The sequence below is a fragment of the Cibotium barometz genome, chromosome 7 (genome assembly GCF_041138505.1).
Source record: "Cibotium barometz isolate CiBa-2024 chromosome 7, ASM4113850v1, whole genome shotgun sequence".
NCBI classification, from domain to species: Eukaryota; Viridiplantae; Streptophyta; class Polypodiopsida; order Cyatheales; family Cibotiaceae; genus Cibotium; species Cibotium barometz.
Genome location: NC_141052.1, coordinates 35,726,468 through 35,748,531, shown reverse-complemented (window position 1 = coordinate 35,748,531; position 22,064 = coordinate 35,726,468). Strand labels below are relative to the sequence as shown.

At 41.0% G+C, this 22,064-nt stretch overlaps 1 protein-coding gene across 3 annotated transcripts in view; it reads right to left on the bottom strand.

Annotated features, from left to right (window-relative positions):
- Nucleotides 1–1,919: 1,919 nt before the first annotated feature.
- LOC147636927 (COP9 signalosome complex subunit 7-like) overlaps nucleotides 1,920–22,064 on the bottom strand; it is a 35,976-nt gene continuing 15,831 nt past the window's right edge. The window contains exons 5-9 of one of the 3 annotated variants that reach the window (XM_086800511.1): nucleotides 12,958–13,002; nucleotides 7,540–7,610; nucleotides 2,558–2,690; nucleotides 2,324–2,423; nucleotides 1,920–2,238 (exon numbers count right to left, since the gene is read on the bottom strand). In XM_086800511.1, the coding sequence (XP_086656637.1) occupies nucleotides 2,189–2,238; nucleotides 2,324–2,423; nucleotides 2,558–2,690; nucleotides 7,540–7,610; nucleotides 12,958–13,002 (399 nt within the window). In that variant the 3' untranslated portion in view covers nucleotides 1,920–2,188. Of the gene's footprint in view, nucleotides 2,239–2,323; nucleotides 2,449–2,557; nucleotides 2,691–7,539; nucleotides 7,611–12,957; nucleotides 13,003–22,064 lie in introns of all 3 variants that reach the window. The other 2 variants (XM_086800512.1, XR_015266301.1) reach the window with 2 other exon arrangements.

Here is a 22,064-nt window from a genome sequence, read left to right as displayed (position 1 = left end):
GTCTCATGGTAGTAGATCAACCACATTATCCATCTCAATTTAACATGGCTTCACTTGTACCAACCATGGATATCCTTAGCCGAGCTTTCCTCAACACAACCTACAAAACATTTCTTGAGAATCATTAGGAATGGATTCCCTAAGAGGTCTAGTTATCCCACATATGCATATCCCACACCATGATAATCGCCATTGGACAATCATTAAGGGTGTTGTCACATCGCCTTTACATTGAGACAAGGATACAAGAAGCTATCCCATGGGACAAACAATTATGCAAGCTATGTAGCACTAGGGAGACAGAGTCAAAGGAGCATTGCATACTTAGATGGCCAGTTTACTACAAAGTACACAAACGCTATCACTGTCTCTTCAAAGATGGGTTCAATTCTTTGTCATGGATGGTTCATTACAAAGATCTCACAAGTGCAACTAAGGCATCATGGAGAAACCTATGAGGTAGTAACTTGAGAAGCAAGAGATAACATATCCTCTATCAACCGCCTTCTTAAGCCCTCACCACGACCCCCATCAACACTCAATCCATACAAGATCTACCAAGCCACATGGGCCAAGACAAAAACATCCCCATCAAGGTAGCACGTCAAGCCCCCAAGAGAGAGCACAAGTCCTCTAGAGAGCTAAACACATGCAATCCCCACCCACCAACTCCCGAGCTTAGCTTCAACAACAGAGACACCATCATAGGTAGTGGATATTGAGGCTATTTACTCAATCCACGAGGACAAATCATGAGTTTAGACATACAAGGCTAATTTGGTTGCTTACAATATTGTACACCCCCCACGTTAATAAGATGGCCCTATAATTTCTTTGGAGAACTAGTTTTTTCCTTTTCATATTAAGCTTCTCGTGGATCACATGTGACATCCTTCCAATCTTGGAGACCCTTCTGAGTCTCTCAAATACATTAATTGAACCTCTCTCTCTCTCTCTCTCTCTCTCTCACACACACACACACACACGAGATCACATCCAATAAAAAGAGCGACCCAAAACAAAAGTCCAAAAGCGCCAACAATACATCCAACCAAGGCAGCTAACAATTATCGGCGTGCTTCAAAGACACGTACGTCCAAGGCCCTAAAAGATGAGATTCTTTAGCACTGGCAAACCGCATGGTTAAAACCGAAAAGTGTAATTCACAGAGCTGTTCTTGCATGTGTCAGATTCCTTTGTTGCAATAGCATGTAAGAGCTGTTTTAGATCTAGCAGAACTGTATACATTACTTTTTGTCTCGGGTAAATTTGACCTTCTGTGTTTGTTTAAAAATCTTTCATTCTCTTTGTTAAAGTTAATAGCTCACATCAACATAAGTTGATGGCATATAAACATAATTCAGATTCAAAAGATCAGATGCAGAATGGTTATTGGACTTGACAGTCGGGAACTATAAGAAGACAGAATTCAATCTTCAAGAAAGTGCGAAAACTTTGGATTGACTTAGAATAAATGGCTAGTTATTCACATGACATACTTTGGCCCACTTCCAGAAATCAGACTCATGCTCTATTTCAGAACACAGTTGCAGCTAGCAACGCACACTCCACTTCATTCTAAAATTTTCAAGAAACCAGATCACATGAAGCCACAACAAAACAGCCTACCATAAAAACATTCAAGATGCTGAATCTAGGCTCCAGCGCGTACGATCATGCTTTTTTAAGTCAGCTGTGTAAAACCTACGGTCCACTTCGAAATGCTCATAAAACCCATAGTGGTGTCCAGGAAGCTTGAGTGGCCAAAAACAAAAGCACCACAAAAGAAATACTCCATACAACCCATTTCCAGCTCCTCCACAAGCTTAAACCTCACCCTTGGACTCAAACCAAACCCATTCAAGTTCCAAAATTGTTCACCTTCCTCAAAAATACACCAATTGCAAGGACAGCTGAACTAAACACAAACTTCTACATCTTAGGTGGCCTTCCTGATTACCCATAATAATTCAGAATTAACATATATTGTGACAGTGCTGCAGTTCACTTCCACAAAGCATGAACTTATCATGTTGTAGCTGCTATTATTGAGACGTGTGCTGGTGCATGGACATAAATGGCCATCATGACCAGTTTACGTATTTCTTCAATTAAGGCCACTATGATTTCCCCACAAAAAATTTGGTTTGCCTGCCATTGTATCTGCACCGTGGATAGCAACCAGAATTCAAGCCACTGAAGCATAAGTAAATATACCGTACTTTCCACTAGCGCCTTCTGTTGATAGAAGTACAGCAAAGTTAAAATGTAATAAATCCACATGCATTACCCTAAAATTCCCAAACTGAACATGTCACCCTACCACACCTCTTGGGACGAATCCTGTCCTCTTCATAGTCCATGACCAGTGCTCCTTCATCGGTAAAACCCATGTCTTGTTGCCCCCGTAGGTCCATCTCGGCCTGCTTACAAGATGTGTGAAGGCTTCTGCCATCAAATAGACAGAAACTATGGACCACTATCCACATAAAAAACTTCTACTCGAGAGTTCTACATTACCAAGTATGCAAAAGAAAATTTCAAAATAACACTTTACCTTGATGGTTTTGCGGATCTCTTCTGCCGTATCTTCGATCTCTTTCTTATGTTTGGAGTTGAACTCATTCATGCTGTCAGCCCACTTTATCTTTTCTTGAATGGTTAACAAAAGGTTATCCGAAGTACTCAAACTGTCCACATAAATTGTTCCCATGTCAGTTTACAGCACATCTAAGTTTTTAACTGACGTGAAGATGTTCAAAACATCAACAAACAAGATAACGCTCTATTATCCTTCCTTTGCTTGCAGACAGAATGATCTTAATGTAAAAATTGACTTACGGGTCCAATACAAAGCAAAGACCATTAAGGCCTCATCATACATCATCAAGAAACAAAACGAAATGAGAAGCATATGGGACAACAAGCTCATTGGAACCAAGTACATCCACATCATTTGAGTGATGTGGGTCACTTGCCTCTAGCTTCTTAAATCCTCTAATGAGGGTCTATCCTCCATATACTGTCCATTTTCTTGCCTGAAGTAATCCCTAGAGTTTTTAGATCAAAAGATTCAATATTTGATTTTCTAGAGTTAAATTACAATTAATTTATTGGGCCTCTGACAATCAAAACAAATTTTATAAATTACATCTACAATAATCCAACCATTAAATTTGTAATTTTACCTTAGATCCACATTCTAGTAATCTTCCCCAATCCAATGATCACTAGATCCATACAAATCAAGCATTTTAAAATGTAGATGTGGTGGAAAGACAAAATAGTGCATTTTTTAACAATTCTAAAGCCTTTTAAATAATATAGAAAATAAAATTAAAAACAGATCAAAAAATACTCAATAAATCAAGTTAAGCTCTATGTTATGTGAATTTGTGATATGTAAAGTGGTAACATAATATGAGTAATGACGTAAAACTTATAGGCAATTTACTCTCATTTAGTCTACCTGTCCAAACCTGGGACAATGCGAGCACACAGATTTTGTACCCAAACAAAAAGGACTTTGCAATTATTGGATATTTGATCGGATTTTAGTTTTAGGTGTCCAACTTTGCATGTGATGCTACATTAGAAGACTTTGATGTGAAATTCCAAGGCTAACTAGGAGAGATTGGCTATTCTTTATAAAAAACTACTTGTTTAAAGCTAAACCTAAGGCCACACATGCTGCTCTTACCTTACTGCGCATTTTCTTGCCTTGTGTGCTGCTCTTACCTTCTCAAGTTCTATTCCTCTGTCTCAATTGTGTGCTAGAGTCAATTCCTCTAATATCCTTAAGGTGGTGCCCCTTTAGATTTGTGGATTGCATGATTGCTGTGAATTTGTCACTCACGACCGCCCAATTAGTAGGCACTAATACAAGCCCAATTAGTGGGCACTAATACAGCAACTTGCCCAAACAGTATTGAAGCTAAGGTCACAGAAATCTTCTCACGCTAAGAAGTCACAACATCAATGTGAGACCAGCAAGCCGCATCACTGATGGGCATTTGAGGCCGAAAAATCCCCCGCCTAGTAAAGGAGGCTCAATCGAAGATTTTGGAGGACAAGCAACACGCATACAATGAGCGCCGTAAGGAGGAACATACAACGTTTCTCCACGCTCTCCGATGCAGTTCGACTGCAATGCATGCCACTCGTTCAGTCAACCCGTTCCATGAGAAGGTGACCTTTAATGAGTATAATGGTAAGCTTAATCCCACTTCTGTTCATTCTTGGTTGCATCAATTTGATGCCCTATTTTTCTGTCAAGTCTAATTTGGACAGTAAATAAGTGCTACTAGCCATTGTCACCTTATTGGTAACGCTTGCATATGGTAGCAAGACTAGTCAAGGACCAATAACCGACCAAGACGATGTTGTAGGTCTTCACCAGAGGACCGATTCATTGCACATCTAAAACATCAATCCTACCACCATAGCATTAACTATTAAGTGCGTCTAGAAGACCAGCTCCACGGTCTGCAACACAATTTCCAGCCTGTGCTCCAATATGCCAACAAGGTCACCCAGCTGGCCTAGCACTAGCATGAATCCGATGCAAACAAGTGTGGTGCCTTCCTTTTTCGATGGAACACACATTCAATGGGATGTTTTCCAACCGGTAATTTTTGAAGCTGTGATACAACAATACAACGCTGAAGCAAAACCATGAGAAACCAAGGATTGCACAATCCCAGTCTACCAGGCCTATGCCATTGTTAGAATTCAGGGCTCAATGTGTGTGCACTGTGAACACCCTCTTATGAGAGGATAGGATAAGTATGCCATGTGTCATCAGAATAGTGAGTGTGTGATTACTAGGGGTGAAAAGATAAGGCTACTAGCCTACAAAAGCATGTACTTGTGAGGGGGTTCAACATCAATCAATCAACCATCATTGAGTCGTGCAATTCTCTCTCTCTCTCTCTCTCTCTCTCTCTCTCTCTCTCTCTCTCTCTCTCTAGACATGCACACCATGGAAACCTTCAATCCACCATAGCTTCACCCTATCCTCTGTACCTCAAATGCCATTAGCCACAACACTCCAGCAATAATTTCAATCCCAAGACTCTACCCCAACGCACGCTTCAGGAGGTTACGCAAAGTCCACAACCAAGCTTACGACTAATCAAAAAGAAGAAAGTTGTGCTTAGCTCAACGGACCCAACATTAACGTGACAACCATTGTTTCTTGTGTCACATGGTGGGCCTTGGGAAACCAAGCGGAACTATGCCGGCATAGTAGTTAGGAAACGCGTTTCCTACAGGGAAGGAAACGTGGAAATGTTTCTGAAACGTTTCCTTGTAGGAAACGCGTTTTTTTCAAGTAAATTTTTTGACTTTTTTTTTTGCCCCAAATCTAACGTTGAAATCTGTGCGACTCTTTTGATAAAGTTTTTTCTGGTTTTCATGTGCCACTTTCCCTCATCAAGGCTGATTTATTTTGTATTGTTTATGGGCATTGGGCCATGACAGTGGATTCATCATGATTCATGTGACATAAATACTTCAAACTTATAAGTTTTAACCTATGTAGTGTCATGTATGGGTTTTTTTTTTTGTGGCATGGAATGATGGATGATTGGATCATGGATCATGGATAGTGGACCATGGTCTTTGAATCATGATCATTTGACATTGATGATGGATGATTATATGGTTTTTGTTATTTGTGATTCAAAGACTGTAGGCTTCAAATTGATGTTTCCATGTATTCAATGCATTTAGTGTTATTTTTACATATTTTATACAATATATATTTGAAATTTTGTACATGCAAAAACCTGTAGATAAGAAACTTTGGGCTGATTTTACGAAACCCGTTTGAAACGTGTTTGAAACTTTTAGGAAACCCGTTTCAAACAACCCCCTAACTACTATGTATGCCGACCTCTGTCCCCAACCTCTGCAGCTATTGTGGTTAATTAGCCACAGTTCAATCCACCTCCACATCCTTCTAGTTCGCAAAGAGCTAGTAAGTAGAAGGGAGATGTGACCATGAGTATGAGCACAATAAACTATTCATGTGCTACACGTACATAGATGGTTAGCGCATTGTCGTACAGTTTCACGTTGGCAACACAAAGGGCATCATCACGGAGCACACTACTCGACAAGCCCGCTTCAAGTTCAAATCCGTTGAGAGACAGGTAGAGGGTTTTGGTGCCGCCATGAGCACAAGTATCAAGTACAAAGCTAGGGGAGACAAGTTGGTCATCCAGCAGACGGAGTTCATGCCTGCTTTTATGGCTTTGCGTATAGATGAGAAATCACTGGAAAGACTAAAATGCGTGGTTCACCTTTGATTGTGATTGACATTCTTTGTGATAAAAACTGTATGATGCCGAATCAATTATGGGTGGAACTCGTGAAATAAACTCCATGCCCAAAATGATGTTTGCTCTCACCAAAAGAGTGACCGGGAACCGGAAAGGTGCTCAATGCACACAATCATTTATGTCGAGTCAGCTCACACAACGGCCAGTACCTCCAAGAGATACAAGGCCTTGTTCATCCGATTTCACAAGTTGTTCCTTCGGGATAACCTTCCCCCTGCCCTATTGTTCAAAAGATTATAGGATTGACCTTAAACCAAGTTCGAAACCTCAGAGCAAGTTCCTGTACTACCTCAGAGAAATTATGGAGGCAAGGCTAGACCGCCAACTAGAGTTGCTTAGGTCAAGCTTCATTCACCCAAATGTATCATCCTTTGTGATCCCAATTCTTTTTGTAAAAGGACGGCTCGACACATTTATGTGTTGATTACAAAGCTCTAAATAAATTGATGATAAATAGCAAGTTTCCTATGCATTATGTCATGAAGAAGCTGTGCTCGAAAAGTCTTCAAGTAACATAGTCGGTTCTCATAAAAGGGGCAACCGCCCCACATCAATTGACTTGGTCCAATGGCTTTTAATGCATAAGCCCTTTGTGTACCGAACTCCTCGGAGACAGCGTACTTGTGTCTCATCTTGTCTAAACCACGCTCCTCAAGGTGTGTAACTATGCGCTCCTTTCTTGCTAAGCGCATCTACTAAATTGGACTTTACAGAAATATGCTTTTATCATTTTGGCTAAATGCTGAAAATTTTGACTCCAGTGATGTTGGTGATGGCTTCATTGGGCACTCGGCATCGTGTTTGAAGCCAACAAAGCAAATAATGAACTGTGTGACCACAAATTTGTGCTCATGAAAAAAATCTTTCCGAGCAGGGTCAGCCCGTTCTTTAACTCATTGCAATCTACAGCAATACAAGCTAATACACCATCAGTGGAGGGGGGCCTTCACGGGGTTATTGCGATTCAATTTGGTGTACCATGCAGTATCTCTATCTCTCTCCCCTTTTCCTTGCATGAAAGTGATTAAGTATTCTATCTGCAAACTAGCAAAAAGTACTAATTTCTCAAAATTAACATCCAAAAGCAAGGCAGTCAAGTCTCATACATGATAGGACTTGCTTTTCAAAACCTGATGCAGCTTCAAAAAATTCTTGAAATGTATACCGAGAAAACCTGCGTATATTTCAGACTTACCAGTTGGCCAGTGTTTGTATCATGCCTTCAAGCTGTCCAGGTCTCAAGTCTCTTCCAGCTGCAAAGTGAACCTGGATGAGATCCAAAGGCAAAAGTTTGCAAAGATCACCGAGCCGCACTATAACTTGAACCATACATAATGGCCAAAAATAACATAAACTATCACATAAAATCACAACAGCACGACTTCATAAATGGTCATTATAAAACTACACATGCACACCCACACAAATCAACACACAAAAGCATAGTTGTTTGAGCAAACGAATTTGCAGAAACCAGCTGGCAGTAACTCAAACAAATGAAGTTTGTAATGGCAAAAAGATACACAGATTGAAAGTTCACATTATTTCTCGATCTTGACTAAGGTTGCTTACACAACCACGCCTCCATACCCGCGGGGGCCTGTCCAAACCCTCCCATCAGCAGGATGGACAGTTAGCCCAGACTGTAAACTTAAACTAAACTTGTAATATGGAGTTGAAAGGTTCACCATGAGCCCCTTTCTCCCTAAACTTCACTAATGCTGGTTACCCAACAAGCCCTGCCCATTCAGGGGGCCCATCCACACAGCCTGCCCCAGGCTGATTGCTGGCCATCATATGGGCGTGAAATGTTCACCAAACAGGATTTAGGGGGGTTGTGCCACCACCCTATGCACTCCTACTCGTCAAAGCCTCACACTCACCCTGACGCTAGGTCAGCACCATCCATTTATTAGTTGATTCAGCAGGTGAGTTTTTACACCTTGGATTTCCATAACCATTGAATCGACTCGACTGTATTGTTGTGTTCATCAACTTCAAATCTTAAGTGTATGATTCAGGAAGCTATAACAAGGAAATCATCATGATATTTTCCAATTTGCACGATAAACTTTCACCCCAGCCAAACCCATGCCCAAGACCCTTCGAGTGGAGGAAAGTTCTGACAGTTCCACTTCCCACCACTCTTAGTTATGCAGATTGTCTCATGGAACATTCAAGGTTTGGGGGGGCACAGTGCTTTCAGAGGCATAGTGTCCTTAGAGAGGAGCTCTCTATTTTTGTCCTCTTGACAAGCCCTCACAATGGGCAAGACTCGTCCCCCCTGAACTGATCCTCATCAAACCAGACTGCCCGATTGATTGGATAGCCCTTGAACTTGAGGAGATATTCAAGCTACTTTCGACAAGAACCCCACTTGTACCGGTGCAAAACAAACTACTCCGGTACTAAAACTTCCCATAATCCTCCGTCATCCACCAATGCGGGTTCATCCTCATCCAGTAGACCGCTCAACTCTCGCTCGTTATATATATACCTAGATGAACCCAGGAACGTGCCCAAATTCACCTTTTAGGAACGTGCATGTTATATACTCATGGTAGTCAATCCACAAGACTATATATATAACATGCAACAGAAGTATTCGTAATTTGAGGATCCCGTCGCACAAATGCTCACAACATCTTCTGTATCATGAGTTTTGCGAGTTTAGCAATCCACTTTAAGACTTCAAACTTTAAGAGATTTGAGAGAGAGAGAGAGAGAGAAACTGTACACCGTATGGGGTCCCGAATTACCCACTGAAGGGCCCCCTATTCCGTTACCGGAATAGTATTTGCTTTATTACTTTGAAGAGATTGGACTGACGATAAGCAAAACACAAGATCTCTGAGGACCAAGAGTCGGGCTGAACTATACACGGCTGTAGAAGCACCAATGATTTGAGAAAAGTACCCTTGGTTAGCCCATGTTCACATGTGGCACTACTCATAGCATATGTGACATAACGCATAGCATATATGCCAATAACAATAATCTATGAAGAAGCACATAGATCTATCTTTTTTCTTCACCAATAATATTAGTGAAGCCCAAGGAGACTTACTTGGCCTAATAAAGCCTTGTTTTAAATATTCAGCCAACTGCTTTTCAACTTCTTGTCTTAAACTTAATCTATAAGGTGGCTTACTAATTAGCTTTGAATCCTTTAAAACTTCTATGGAATCTCTCTATCCGGAGGTAAACCTTTTGGTAATGTTTCCAGAAACACATCTTTGAATTCTTCTAATAAATTGTTCAAAGAAGAATTAACTACTTCACAAATACTTGAATCAAACTTTTCACAATGGTTTTTAAACTGAGGCATTGCATAACAGAAAAATATTTGTTCTATTCCATTCTCTTGATGAAGCTTTTGGAGCTCAATATTACATATCGAAGAAGAAGATGATACATTATATTCTCCTTGCAATATAATAAATTTTCTTTTATGCTCAAATGTTAGTGTATTATACAAATAGCTTCTCGAAAGTGTTTCCCCCAATGAAAATAACCATTCTCTCCCAAGAATTACATCTGTGGTCGACAGACGCATCACTTGAAAATCCAAAAGTGCTTCATACTCTTGAATCTTTATCCCAACTTGGTTTACCACAGTACCCACTCATCTTTATCATAGCTATTGGCTAATGATACTATATATATATACCTAGATGAATCCAAGAACATGCTCAAATCACCTTATAAGAAAGTGCAATTTATAACCTCACAAGGCAACTTAAGTTTCTTAACCAAGTTGTAATTTAAAAAGTTATGTGTGGTCGTATCATCTATGAGAATTCTAACTTTTTTATCCTTAATATTTCCATGCACTCGAACCAAATCATGTGGTCCAAATGATGATTCTCACATAGATTTTACCACCATATAACAATGATTTTCATCAGAATAACAAACCTCTATCGATTTATATTTAGGAGAATCCTCAAGTGTTAACACTTGAATAGTGTGCACTGATTTTCCTTTGGTTTATCATTACCATTCCAAGTAAGTTCTTGTCCTTGGGACTTAGGACAATGCTTTTTATCATGTCCCAGCTCAAGACAAAAGAAACAAAGTTTTTTCTTTAACCGCTCTTTCAAAATCTTGCTTTTTTAGAAACTTACTAGAATTGAATTTTTGCTTTTTTAAAGGTTCATCTTTTTTTTTAACCCTTTATTTTTTAAGAGCCAAAATTTTCTCCACGAGACTTATATGAAAAATTCTTATCTTTTTCTTTATGATTACCACGATACCATTACCATGGTATCGTCAAATTTTTTGCAAATCTTATAGCCTCATCTAAGTTTTTCGATCCGAACGAACTTCCTTCTTGTACTTCCTTTTTAGGCCCTGAATGAAACCTCTTACTTTTTGAAAATTATCTATGCTCTTATATTTTAAGAAAATTTCTCTATAGCAAGCTATATATTGAGTGAGATTTAAATTCTTTTATTCCATAGAACAATTATTTCACTCCTCCCAAATTCCAATCTTCTTCATTTTCAAGAAAATATTCTTTTAAGAACAATTTCTTGAATGAATCCCAAGAATCGATGAACAGACACATCTCTTAAAAGATACAAATCTTACCATTTTTGTAGAAAAATATGGACCGCATCGTTATTTCTCTTCTTCTCTTCTCCATTAAAAGTGGGTGTCGTTAAATCTTTGAATACCATACCTTGGTCTCTAGTTTTAAAACCCTCTTCAACTATGGTTTCATTCAATCCTTTTCTTAGGGTTTTTTCCCTTCCATCATCAATGTTATTTTTAGATATTTCTTTTACTCCCAATCCTTCCTCTCCCATCAAGAAGCTAAGAAGACCCATCATTTTCTCATATTTTTTCTCTATATTAGAGATTTTTCTTTCATTTCCTTCATTTTTATATCCTCATACTCATTAAGATCTAAATCTTGCATATCTATTTCATATGTTTTTGCAATATCCTCTTCTATATGGAAAGAGGACATTGGGTTTTCTCCCTTCTCTCATTTTCATCCTTCTCACCTTGAGAAGACATTTTCTCTAACAATAAACAAAATAGAAAGTTTCTTACAAAGCAAAAAAGATGCAACACAACGATCTTACTTGGTTGGATAATTATGAATTGTCTCAAATAATGTGAAGAACAATTCCCTTGATTCCTCCTTGTTGATATTTGCTTCAATGATTCTTCAAGATTATCATCAACTCCACTTGCTTCATGTAGAATCTCCAAAGTATGCCCAATTTATTATGCAAGAGGTATGCTCCATCAATTAGGCTAAAGATATGCCCAATCTATTAAGCAATAAATATTTGTATAGAGAAGATTCGAGAAATATGAAAATTATGAAAATGAATAGAGAAGAGATTAAGGATTAGCTTATGAAAATGAATAGAGAAGAGATCAAGGAGTAGAGATTAGAGTTAGCAATGAGTAGCTCAATGGAAACATGAAAGAGATAGAACTAGCTTTGATACCAGTGTAATGCTCCTTGCATCATAAGTTTGAAGACTTGTAAGACAAAACCTTGATTCTCCACCTAACCATATCTCAAATGAATCCTAAACACATGACTATATAGACCTAAGTGATGCATGACCTTCCAACTTCAGTCCCTTGACCTTTCATTGGCTAGGCATGACCCTTTCACTATCCAATGCCTCCTCAACTCCCCCTAGAAGAAAACGCCTACTTCTGTGGCTTTTGGGCTTCCCTTATGCACCATCTACATCCCTTTTACTTTAACTTTAATGCCTATTAACCATTGCTTTAGGTATTTTCAATTTGAAATCCCCTGAACCTTATTTATATGCAAACCTTTCACATATAAATAATCTTTTCTAGTCTTACCTTATAGTGTTTCCTGTCAGTCTCATAACAGTTTCCCAAAGAACGAATTACATCGTCGAGCAATCTCGAAAAGTTTTCTGTATACCACAAGCAATTGGAGCCATCAAAATCACAGTGTACGTCGAGTAATCTCGAAAATTTTTATGTGTACCACAAGCAATTGGAGCTATCGAGATCACAGTGTACCGACGTTTTTTGTGATTCCCCCAATCTCTAGAGTCTGGAATAGATTCCAAACATTGGAGAGAAAAGCCATTGTGTTACATTTACTTCCTCCTTTAGTTTTTCACTTCTTTGTGACGAGCATTTGAAGAACATTTTTGGTATCTCCCATTACAAATTGTAAGCTCATTGATTTTTTTTCATTGTCACGAACTCACAAAGTTGTCAATCTAGACCTCTGATCTTTTCGTCATGCATGCACACATGTAGCTATGTCATTCTACAAAACAAAACTTATTTCTCTCCCTCCCTCAACTCTCTAGACATTGTCCTTCTCCCTCTCGAGCATTATAGCAATGTGTCCTAAGATATTTTTTACTTCCAACACTTGTCTTAAAAAGAATTGTCATTGTTCTACCTTTCATCCCTTGTTTAGCGTAAGTTATACACCACTTAGCACTCAATATATAGACTTGCACCATTTAATCACATTCATTTAAAAGCCTTTCTATTATCTACCACTATGCACATGCTCCATGAATCGTGCTTCATTTACATATACAGCAAGAATATAAACAAGGTTCAAATAGAAAAGAAAGCTTTGGATTACCTCAAAACAACGGCGACACTGATCCAGCTTGCCTTTGACGATACCCTACAACAGAATTACGGTCAGTCTTTCTGAAAAGGTCCTTAATCATTCACATGGAAAAACCATCATTACACTTAGAAACAACAGGGTTTCACATGCTATCACATTCTGAAAACGTCCAAACATCTGGGATGTTTTGATGAAAAGAACGTAAAAGATAGGTAAGCTATGTAGTCATTACAAATTGAGATATATATCTGTGTGTGTCATGTGCAAGACATGTACAGTAAGCTATGTAGTCATTACAGATTGAGATATATATGTATGTGTGTGTGTCATGTGCAAGACATGTGCAGGCTAATCCCAGAGCTGTTTTCTTAAAGGGCATTAAGATAAAGAACAAGATTGAAGACCAGATTTTGGAGCTTGTGCTACCAGTTTGGGCAGGGGAGAGGACAGGAGGCTGTCTAGGCTGAGTTCTTGTGATTCATTTAGTCCACTAGGGGGCTGAAGCCTGAGTCATTGGTTAGACTATAGACTAGGTGTCTTCACCTTTTCGTGGGGCAGCCAGTTGGCTAGCCAAGATGTACCTTTTTGTACTATAGAATATACTGAATACTCAGCTATATATCTCTCTCTCTCTTCTTCTATCTTATGTATGTGTTTTGCATAAAGCATGTTCCAAGATGGTGTTTAGGGCTGAAAGGAGACTCCTAGAGCGTCCGCATGTGACTGTGTCATAGTCACCAGAAACATTTCGCGGTTTTTGACGTTTCGGGGTTTTTGAGGTTTCGGGGCAAAACGTTTCGGCCTTCGTAAGAAACGCTAAGGTTTTGGATTTTTCTCTATATAATTTTGCATTGCTAAAGTTCCAAAAATAAGGAACTTTTAAACTTGAGAAACAATTTTTTTTTTTTAGAAACCAAAAAAATCAAGAGTTTCTGAAACGTTTCGAAACGTTTCTTGCGTTTCGGGGTTTCTCACTCCAGAAACGCGTTTTCATGTGACTATGGATTGTGTGTGTGTGTGTGTGTGTGTGTGTGTGTGTGTGTGTGTGTGAGAGAGAGAGAGAGAGAGAGAGAGAGAGAGAGAGATTCCCAAAGTCTAGACCAAAATGATTAGCTCGAGACCCTCCGTCCACTAAGACACTAGGCAATTCGTGTTTGGCCCTGGACGTTCATTAATACTTTTGTTTCTACTGATCCATAGTCTGCCGTCCTTGACTGCCATCTTGCTAGGCTGAACTTCCACCAATTATTTTGAAGGTATGATCCGAGTAAGCTACTGCCAGGGTAATTAGGGACAAGAGAAAGGAACGCGATGTTCAACTTCATCTCCTTCAAGTCCTCCAGCAGATTGTATTATATGCAACTTCTGGACTTTACATTCTTCCCTAGGTTTTTGGTCCCAGGTATCTACCCCCACTTGACTTAAGCTTCCTATTTCCTCTTTCTGTTGAGCCTCCTTTTAGTGTACGCCATCAAGCTGAACTTCCTTCACACTTCTACGACCTTGCTGTCTCCTTCGCTTATTTTGGGTGCTTCTGGCACATTTTGGAGCTACGGTGCACCAACCTACCTTCCTGGCTATTTGTAACTCGTAATAACCACATAATTACTTATCATATTATGTACATCTTGCATTTGTGGAGTCAGATGGTTCAAATTATTTCCTACCACCTTGATAAGGAACTTGTTGGTCATTCCAGACCGCCCCTTGTGCTTCTTGCACTAACTTCGTAACCTTGTCAGGACATGCCGCTGTTTCACCCAATCTACGGGCTTTTCCTTTTTCCTTGGCACTTTCATTATCGGCCACATGGCCCTTTAGACTGTTGACCACCAAAATAGCCCCTGCGGTGGACTAACCTCCACTTATAAAGGCATCAATATGCACCATATTTATCACCAAGGTGGCCTGAGCAGAAGTAGACCCATGGACAACATTCTGTCTTCTGATGGCCAAGGGCGTTAGAGTAATAACATTGAAAAGATCCTCCAATCACAACCCCCCCCAGCCCCCCCAATGACAAGTCCACAATGAATAGAAGTCCATGGTCGAGTGAGAAAAGAAAGCTAATTGTATAGCGAGCGAGAGAGAGAGAGAGAGAGAGAGAGAGAGAGAGAGAGAGAGTAAACGAGTAATGCACGACTTAATGATAGCTTGATTAGTTGTAGGTTGCAAGTACATGCTTTTATAGGTTGCAAACCTTATCGTTTCACTAACACAAATCACACTTACATATGGGGACATGACACATGGCACACACTTATCTTATTCAGATAAGAGGGTGTTTTCACACATATAAGCACACTTACACATACATAAGGTGTTCACACCTATACATACACATACAAATGGTTACACACGTACCCACAAGTATACGTGGTGGACATACAGGACACGAGACTCCCAAATACCCAACAAAACCATTTGAAAGTAACAACTGAAAATTTAAAATCACTATGTCTCTATTTAGTACTACCAGTCGACCACTGAATTCTAATGGAGACATGTATTTCCATTTGAGAATCGAAACTTGTACGTTGGGTTTGCAACCTTTGACGGGTTTGCAACCTAGTCAAAGGCAAGGATGATTTACGACGTATGGTGTTGGCCAAGAGCGGCTTGCTTAGGCTAAGTGTAGCTCGCTCTCTACTGGTCAAATCCAAAACATCATTTACAACAATGAGTTTTTGGGCAAATGCAGATGCCATCAAGCTGCACTTATTCCTATTGTCTCTCTATTGCGCTTATGTGACAGCAAGGGATCTACTATGGGGCTACTTTATGAGTTCATGGAGAGACTCAGGTGTGCTATATGTGATTGCAGAGTACTTAGCACCAAGAGGTATATATTTTTAGCTAAGTTTTTGGATCCTAAATTCTTAATTCACTAAGTTTATGATGTTATTTTGCCTATGTAGGGTGGCTTCTATGTTAGAGATCTTTGACAGTAGAAGGTGGTCTTGGTTTCGACGACCAATTCATTGTGTGGCTCATCTCCTCCACCCTTTGTGGAGAAGTGATGCACATAGGTCAAATCGTGTGCTACTTTCCAATTGGAATGACTATGTGGAGAGGCTTTACCATAATGATGGGAGAGTTCACAATCAGCTTGAGGAAGACCTCTTGGAGTATAGAGATAATAGGGGTAATTTCTCACGTCTAATTGCAAAGGATCCTGAGAATCAGGCACCCCTTAGTTTCTTGGCGGGAGAAACTTGAATGGGGAGAATAAGAGTTAGGGTTTCATGTGGGAGACATACACAGAGAGAAGGAGAGAGAAAGTTGTGGGGATAAGTCAACTCAATAGAATGAGTGTGTGACTCCCCTATCACACATGTATATTTGCACTAGTACACACTATAAGGGTGGGCATAATGCCTTTACCCCAACAACCTCCCACTTACAGGCAAAGTGCCCTTAAGTAAAGGAAAAGAGAAAAAAAAACAACATGTACATGATAATATACAAGGCCATATCAAGGCTGAAACTGGCCTCATCCAATGCCCATCAAGTGTCTGCAATGAGCAAACCGCTCCGGAGCCAAACTCTTTGTCAACAGATCAGCCGGGTTGTCATCCGTATGAATCTTAACAAGCTGAATTTGCTTGTTCTCTATCACCTCTCTGATGAAGTGATATTTCACATCCACATGCTTCGTCTTTGCATGAAAGACAGGGTTCTTTGCCAACTGGATGGCACTCTGACTGTCACAATGCAACAATGGAATATCCCCTATATAACCCAAATTAACCACTAACCGAGATAGCCATAATGCCTCTTTGCAAGCCTATGTGGCTGCAATATACTCGGCCTCTGTAGTAGATAAGGCAGTGCACTTCTGCATCCTAGATATCCATGACAGAGCACCTCCTGTGAATGTAAACACATAACCGGTAGTAGACTTCCGGTTATCTAGATGACCGGCATAATCCGAATCCGTGTAACCATGCACTAATGCATCCTGTTTGCCAAAGCAAATGCACATATCCTGTGTGCCCTTCAGGTATCTCATGACACCTTTCATTGCTTCCCAATGCTTCTTGCCAGGTTTGGCCATGTATCTAGAAACCACTCCCACTGCAAATGCAATGTCCGGCCTAGTAGCAACCATGGCATACATGAGACTGCCACAAGCTGAAGCATACGGAATCTTGGCCATATCAGCCCTGTCACTATCCGACTGTGGGCTGTCCATAGCACTGAGTTTCACATATGGAGGCAAAGGAGTACTAGTCTTCTTCCCCCCATCCATATTGAACCTCTGCAAAACTTTGCCAATGTATTCCTTCTGAGACAAATACAACACATGTTGATTTCTGTCCCGAAGTATCCGCATACCCAAAATGTGATTTGCATCACCCAAATCCTTCATATCAAAGGTTTGCTGCAGCCTCTTCTTCAAGGCATCCATCTCTTTACGAGATTTCCCGGCAATCAACATATCATCAACATACAAGATGAGGATCAATAGACTGCCATCCAAAGCTTTCTTGGTGTATAAGCAGTGATCTATGTCACTTCTCCTGAAATCCTGGGATTTCATGAATGTATCAAATTTATGATACCGTTCCCTTGGTGCCTGTTTGAGCCCATAAAGACTCTTTTTCAGCTTGCATACAAGCTTCTCCTTTCCATTCACTGCATAACCCTCTGGCTGTTGCATATATATCTCCTCATGGAGATCACCGTGAAGAAAAGCAGTCTTCACATCCATCTGAATCAAATCCAGATCATCATGAGCAACCAAAGCTAATACAGCTCTAAGTGTGGTCATTTTGACCACTGGAGAGAAGATCTCATCAAAGTCCACACCATATTTCTGCTTGAAGCCCTTAGCCACTAACCTCGCTTTGTATCTTGGCTTTGCATCAGGTGCAACTTTGAGCCTGTAAACCCACTTGCATGGCAAAACCTTCTTGCCTGTAGGCAAATGCACCAACTTCCATGTTCCATTTGTGTGCAGAGAATCCATCTCTGACTTCATAGCATGCTCCCATAGAGCCTTGTCTGCCCTCTGTAAAGCCTCCTTATAACATGAGGGCTCCCCACAGTCAGTAAGCATCAAGTAGTCAACCCCTGGAACAAACCTGTCAGGGGCTCTGGAGGGTCTTGTGGACCTCCGTACCCAATGACCATCATTTGCAGGTTGCTGTCCAGCCTGCATATCACCTATTGGTGGCTCCTGTTCCATGCCATAAGGTTGAAAAATCATGCCCGGTATCTCTTCTAACTGTGGGATATCCATAGGGATATCATCTGCCATCTCTGGCTATCCATTTGGACCATTTTCAGCACCATTTAAGGGCTGGTTTTGCTGCTGTAATGGCTGATTTACAGCCCTTTGTTGTTGTCCATGATGTCCATCATCATCAAAGATGACTCTGCCAGGCTCGTGTTGCCTTGCAGGCTCCTTATACATGCATGTTTCATCAAAAAAGACATCATTGCTGCGTATAATCTTTCTATTCACTGGATCCCAAAGTCTATACCCCATTTCACCTCTGTCACCATATCCTAGGAATATGCATTTGTGAGACTTAGGATCAAGTTTGGTGCGCATTTCCCTGCGTATGTGCACATACGCAACGCAACCAAACACTCTCAAGTGCTTGTAGGACGGAGGCATCCTTGTCCATACTTCCTCTGGCACTTTCCCACCAAGCCTCGTGTTAGGTGACCTGTTTATAAGATGAACGGCTGTCATAACAGCTTCAGCCCAAAAACCATGAGGTAACGCAGCATGTGACAACATAGAACGGACCTTCTCCTGAATGGCCCTGTTCATCCTCTCTGCTGTCCCGTTTTGTGGAGGATCATAAGGAGTAGAGAGCTCCCTCTTGATGCCTTTAGCATCACAAAAGTCCTGAAACTGTTTGGACATATACTCTCCACCATTGTCGAAACGCAAAGCCTTCAGTGTTTTGCCTGTTTGGTTCTCAACAAGAGCTACAAACTTCTCAAACACTGAGAATGTATCACTCTTCAAACGAAGAGGATAGACCCACACCTTGCGTGTGGCATCATCTATAAAAGACACAAAATATTTTGCCCCTCCCAAAGAAAGCTCAGGCATCTCACATACATCTGTATGCACAAGCTCTAACTGACCATCTTTCTGTCCAAGAGCTTTCTTGTGGGGGCACTGCAGTTGCTTGCCATATATACAATGCTCACAAAACTGAAAACTTGAAAACTTTAGAGAAGGCAAGTAACCCAAACGAGACAATTGCTCCATTCCTTTGACACTCATGTGTCCCAACCGGCTATGCCACATAGAGATTTCCGACAGCTCCGTTGCATTTACATTAGCATGGTGACAAACACCTGCATGCATGAAGTAAAGAGTGTCCACCTTAGAGCCTCTGGCAACAACCAGTGAGCCCTTACTAATTTTCCACTTTCCACTACCAAATGTGGTAACATAATCAGCATCATCAAGCTGTCCAGTAGAAAGCAGATTCTTCTTGATCTCACGCACATGCCTGACATCATTGAGCATAAGCTGTGAGCCATCTGAAAACACAAGCCTCACATCACCTCTGCCAAGAATCTTGCATGCATGGTTATCACCCAAATAAACCACTCCTTTATTGCCAGCAGTATACCTGACAAACAAGTCTCTGCGACCTGTGACATGAAAGGAGGCACCTGAATCAATGATCCATGAGTGCATACCATGACCACCTGTAAGAAGTGAATGGGCATCAAGTGAAGACGTAAATAGGACCTCATCCTCACTGTCACCTGCATGTGACACATTGATTTCTTCAATCTTGACTCCACTTTTGCCCTTTGGCTTTACATCTTTGGCTTCATCTTTCTCTTTGTCTTTGCCTTTTCCCTTTTCCTTTTGATCATTTTTCCATTTGTAGCATTGCTTTTTAATGTGTCCCTTCTTGCCACAATAATGGCATTCCAAGTCCTTTTTGGAGCGAGACTTGCTCCTTCCCCGTTCTTGGCTTTTTCCCCTTTGCTGGGATCTCCCACGTGCATTCATTGCATTGGACTTTCCAACAGAGTTGTTTTTCCTGTTCATCTCCTCTTGAAGGAGAGCACCCTCAACATCTGCATATGACAGCATAGCATTCGAATTGCTAGTGGCTGTCCTCAATGTGTCCCAACTCTCTGGCAAAGTGCATAAGAGAAAAGTCGCTTTGAACTCATCGTCCATTGCCAACTTTTGATTTATAACTTGGCTGACAATACCATTAAACTCATTGAGGTGGGCTGCCATACACACCCCTTCCTTCATCTGAAGACCTATGAGTTTCTTCAACCAATACACTTTGCTTGAGGCACTTTGTTGGGCATACAAGTCCTGCAATCTCTGCCACATTCCCCAAGCTGTCTTCTCTTCACGAATGCTGAAAAGTAAAGAGTCTGACACAGACAACATGATAGTAGATCTTGCCAGCTCATCCATATCTTCCCACTCTTCAGCAGTAAGAGAAGCGGGCTTTACACCCCTTTCTTTGATAGGCTTGTGCTGCTTTTTCTCGAGCAACACATTATAGCACTGGGTTTGCCAAATATCATAGTTATGTGAGCCTTCAAGCTTCTTGATGTGAAGCAATGAAGAGCTCTCACCTGTGGTTGCCATAGCAATATGCAACCTGTCAATGCCTGACTCCCTGCAAAATGTGCAAACAATGCACCAGAAGGTGCTCACAGTTGTTCTCCCAAGCTTTATCTCCCACTGCGGAAGCACAAATGCAACTCTACTCCCACTGTATGTGATGAAAACACCAAAATCTGGTTGCTGCAGATTTAGGACAGCACCTTAAATGTGCTCTGTTGCCCTTCCAAAGTACTGTACAGCAGTACTAAGTGCTCACCAATGATGTACCAAACCTGTACCGGCAAGTACAGCAGCTGAAATTGAACCTTTTCCTCACTCAAATCAATGTACAGCCATGCCAAAACTTGCACAAAGCTGTGCCAAATCTGTACCAGCAGGTACAATAGCAATAAATGCTCTCCTAGCTGTCCAAATGAGTGAAAATCAGACTTTTACAGTCCCGAACACTGCATACAACAGTTCCGAACAGAAATTGGGCAAAAGCCCCTTGACTGCAAGCTGATTTCTGAGGATTCAAGGCATAAAAGTCTTGCCTGCTGCTTTGCCAAGCTTAACAAGCATAAAATCTTGAAAAGCCCCTTGATTTAAGATCAATTGCTGATCATACATGGTACATTGACGCACATGAAGGCATCCAAAGTCTTCGCGATGCTTCCCCCTGGCCACATATACATCCAATACATGAAAGCCCCTTGATTTACAGGCACATTGAGTGCTTGACAGGCATCAACACATTATCCACAGCATCAAATGCGATTGCCTGCATGCAAATCAATCCAATCGGCACAAAAGCCCCTTGATTTGCACTGCAATTTGCTGCAAATTTGCCCAAATGTGCGATTTCTCACATCATACAGCATGTATGAGTGCTTAATTGCACAATTACATCAAAAGCCCCAAATTTCGACATCCAATTTCCTGCAAATTGATCCTGATTGTGACCAATGTCACCCAATTTTGCCAATTTTGCTTAGAAATTGAGCAATTCGGCACCTGTAGCTGCTCAATTGATTGAATTGATAAGAAATTCCCAAAATTGAAGGCAAATACCTCTTAATTTTTGAATTTCTCTGAGATTTGCAGGCTGAATTTTTGTTGATGCTGTTGCAGAAATCTGATGCAGAAAGGGGGGGGCAAAACTTGCTGATGTTGATGCTGATTCTGTTGCTGCTGCAAAAGGGTGAGCTTCTTGAGGCAGCTCCACCGCATGCTGGGAAGTGATTAGAATGGCAATGGCAACTGCAGCATTGGGAGCCAGCAGGCTCACTCTGATAACCTCAGATGCCCACTTCCACGTATCCTTCACAATACGGCGCTCTCCACTGCTCTTGAGCCCGCCATCACCTTCTGGATCTCCTGGCGCCGGTTGGAGGAGCCGAGGTGAAATCGCCCAGCGATAACACGCCTGGGCTTCGACGGCTCGGTTGGGCAGCGCTTGTAGACGTGGTTTTACGCCTTCGACTAGTATCTTACGCCTTGTAGCCAGCCGACGACTTCGCACCAATGGATGCACGCCCAGTTGCCGCCGCCTTCGCCT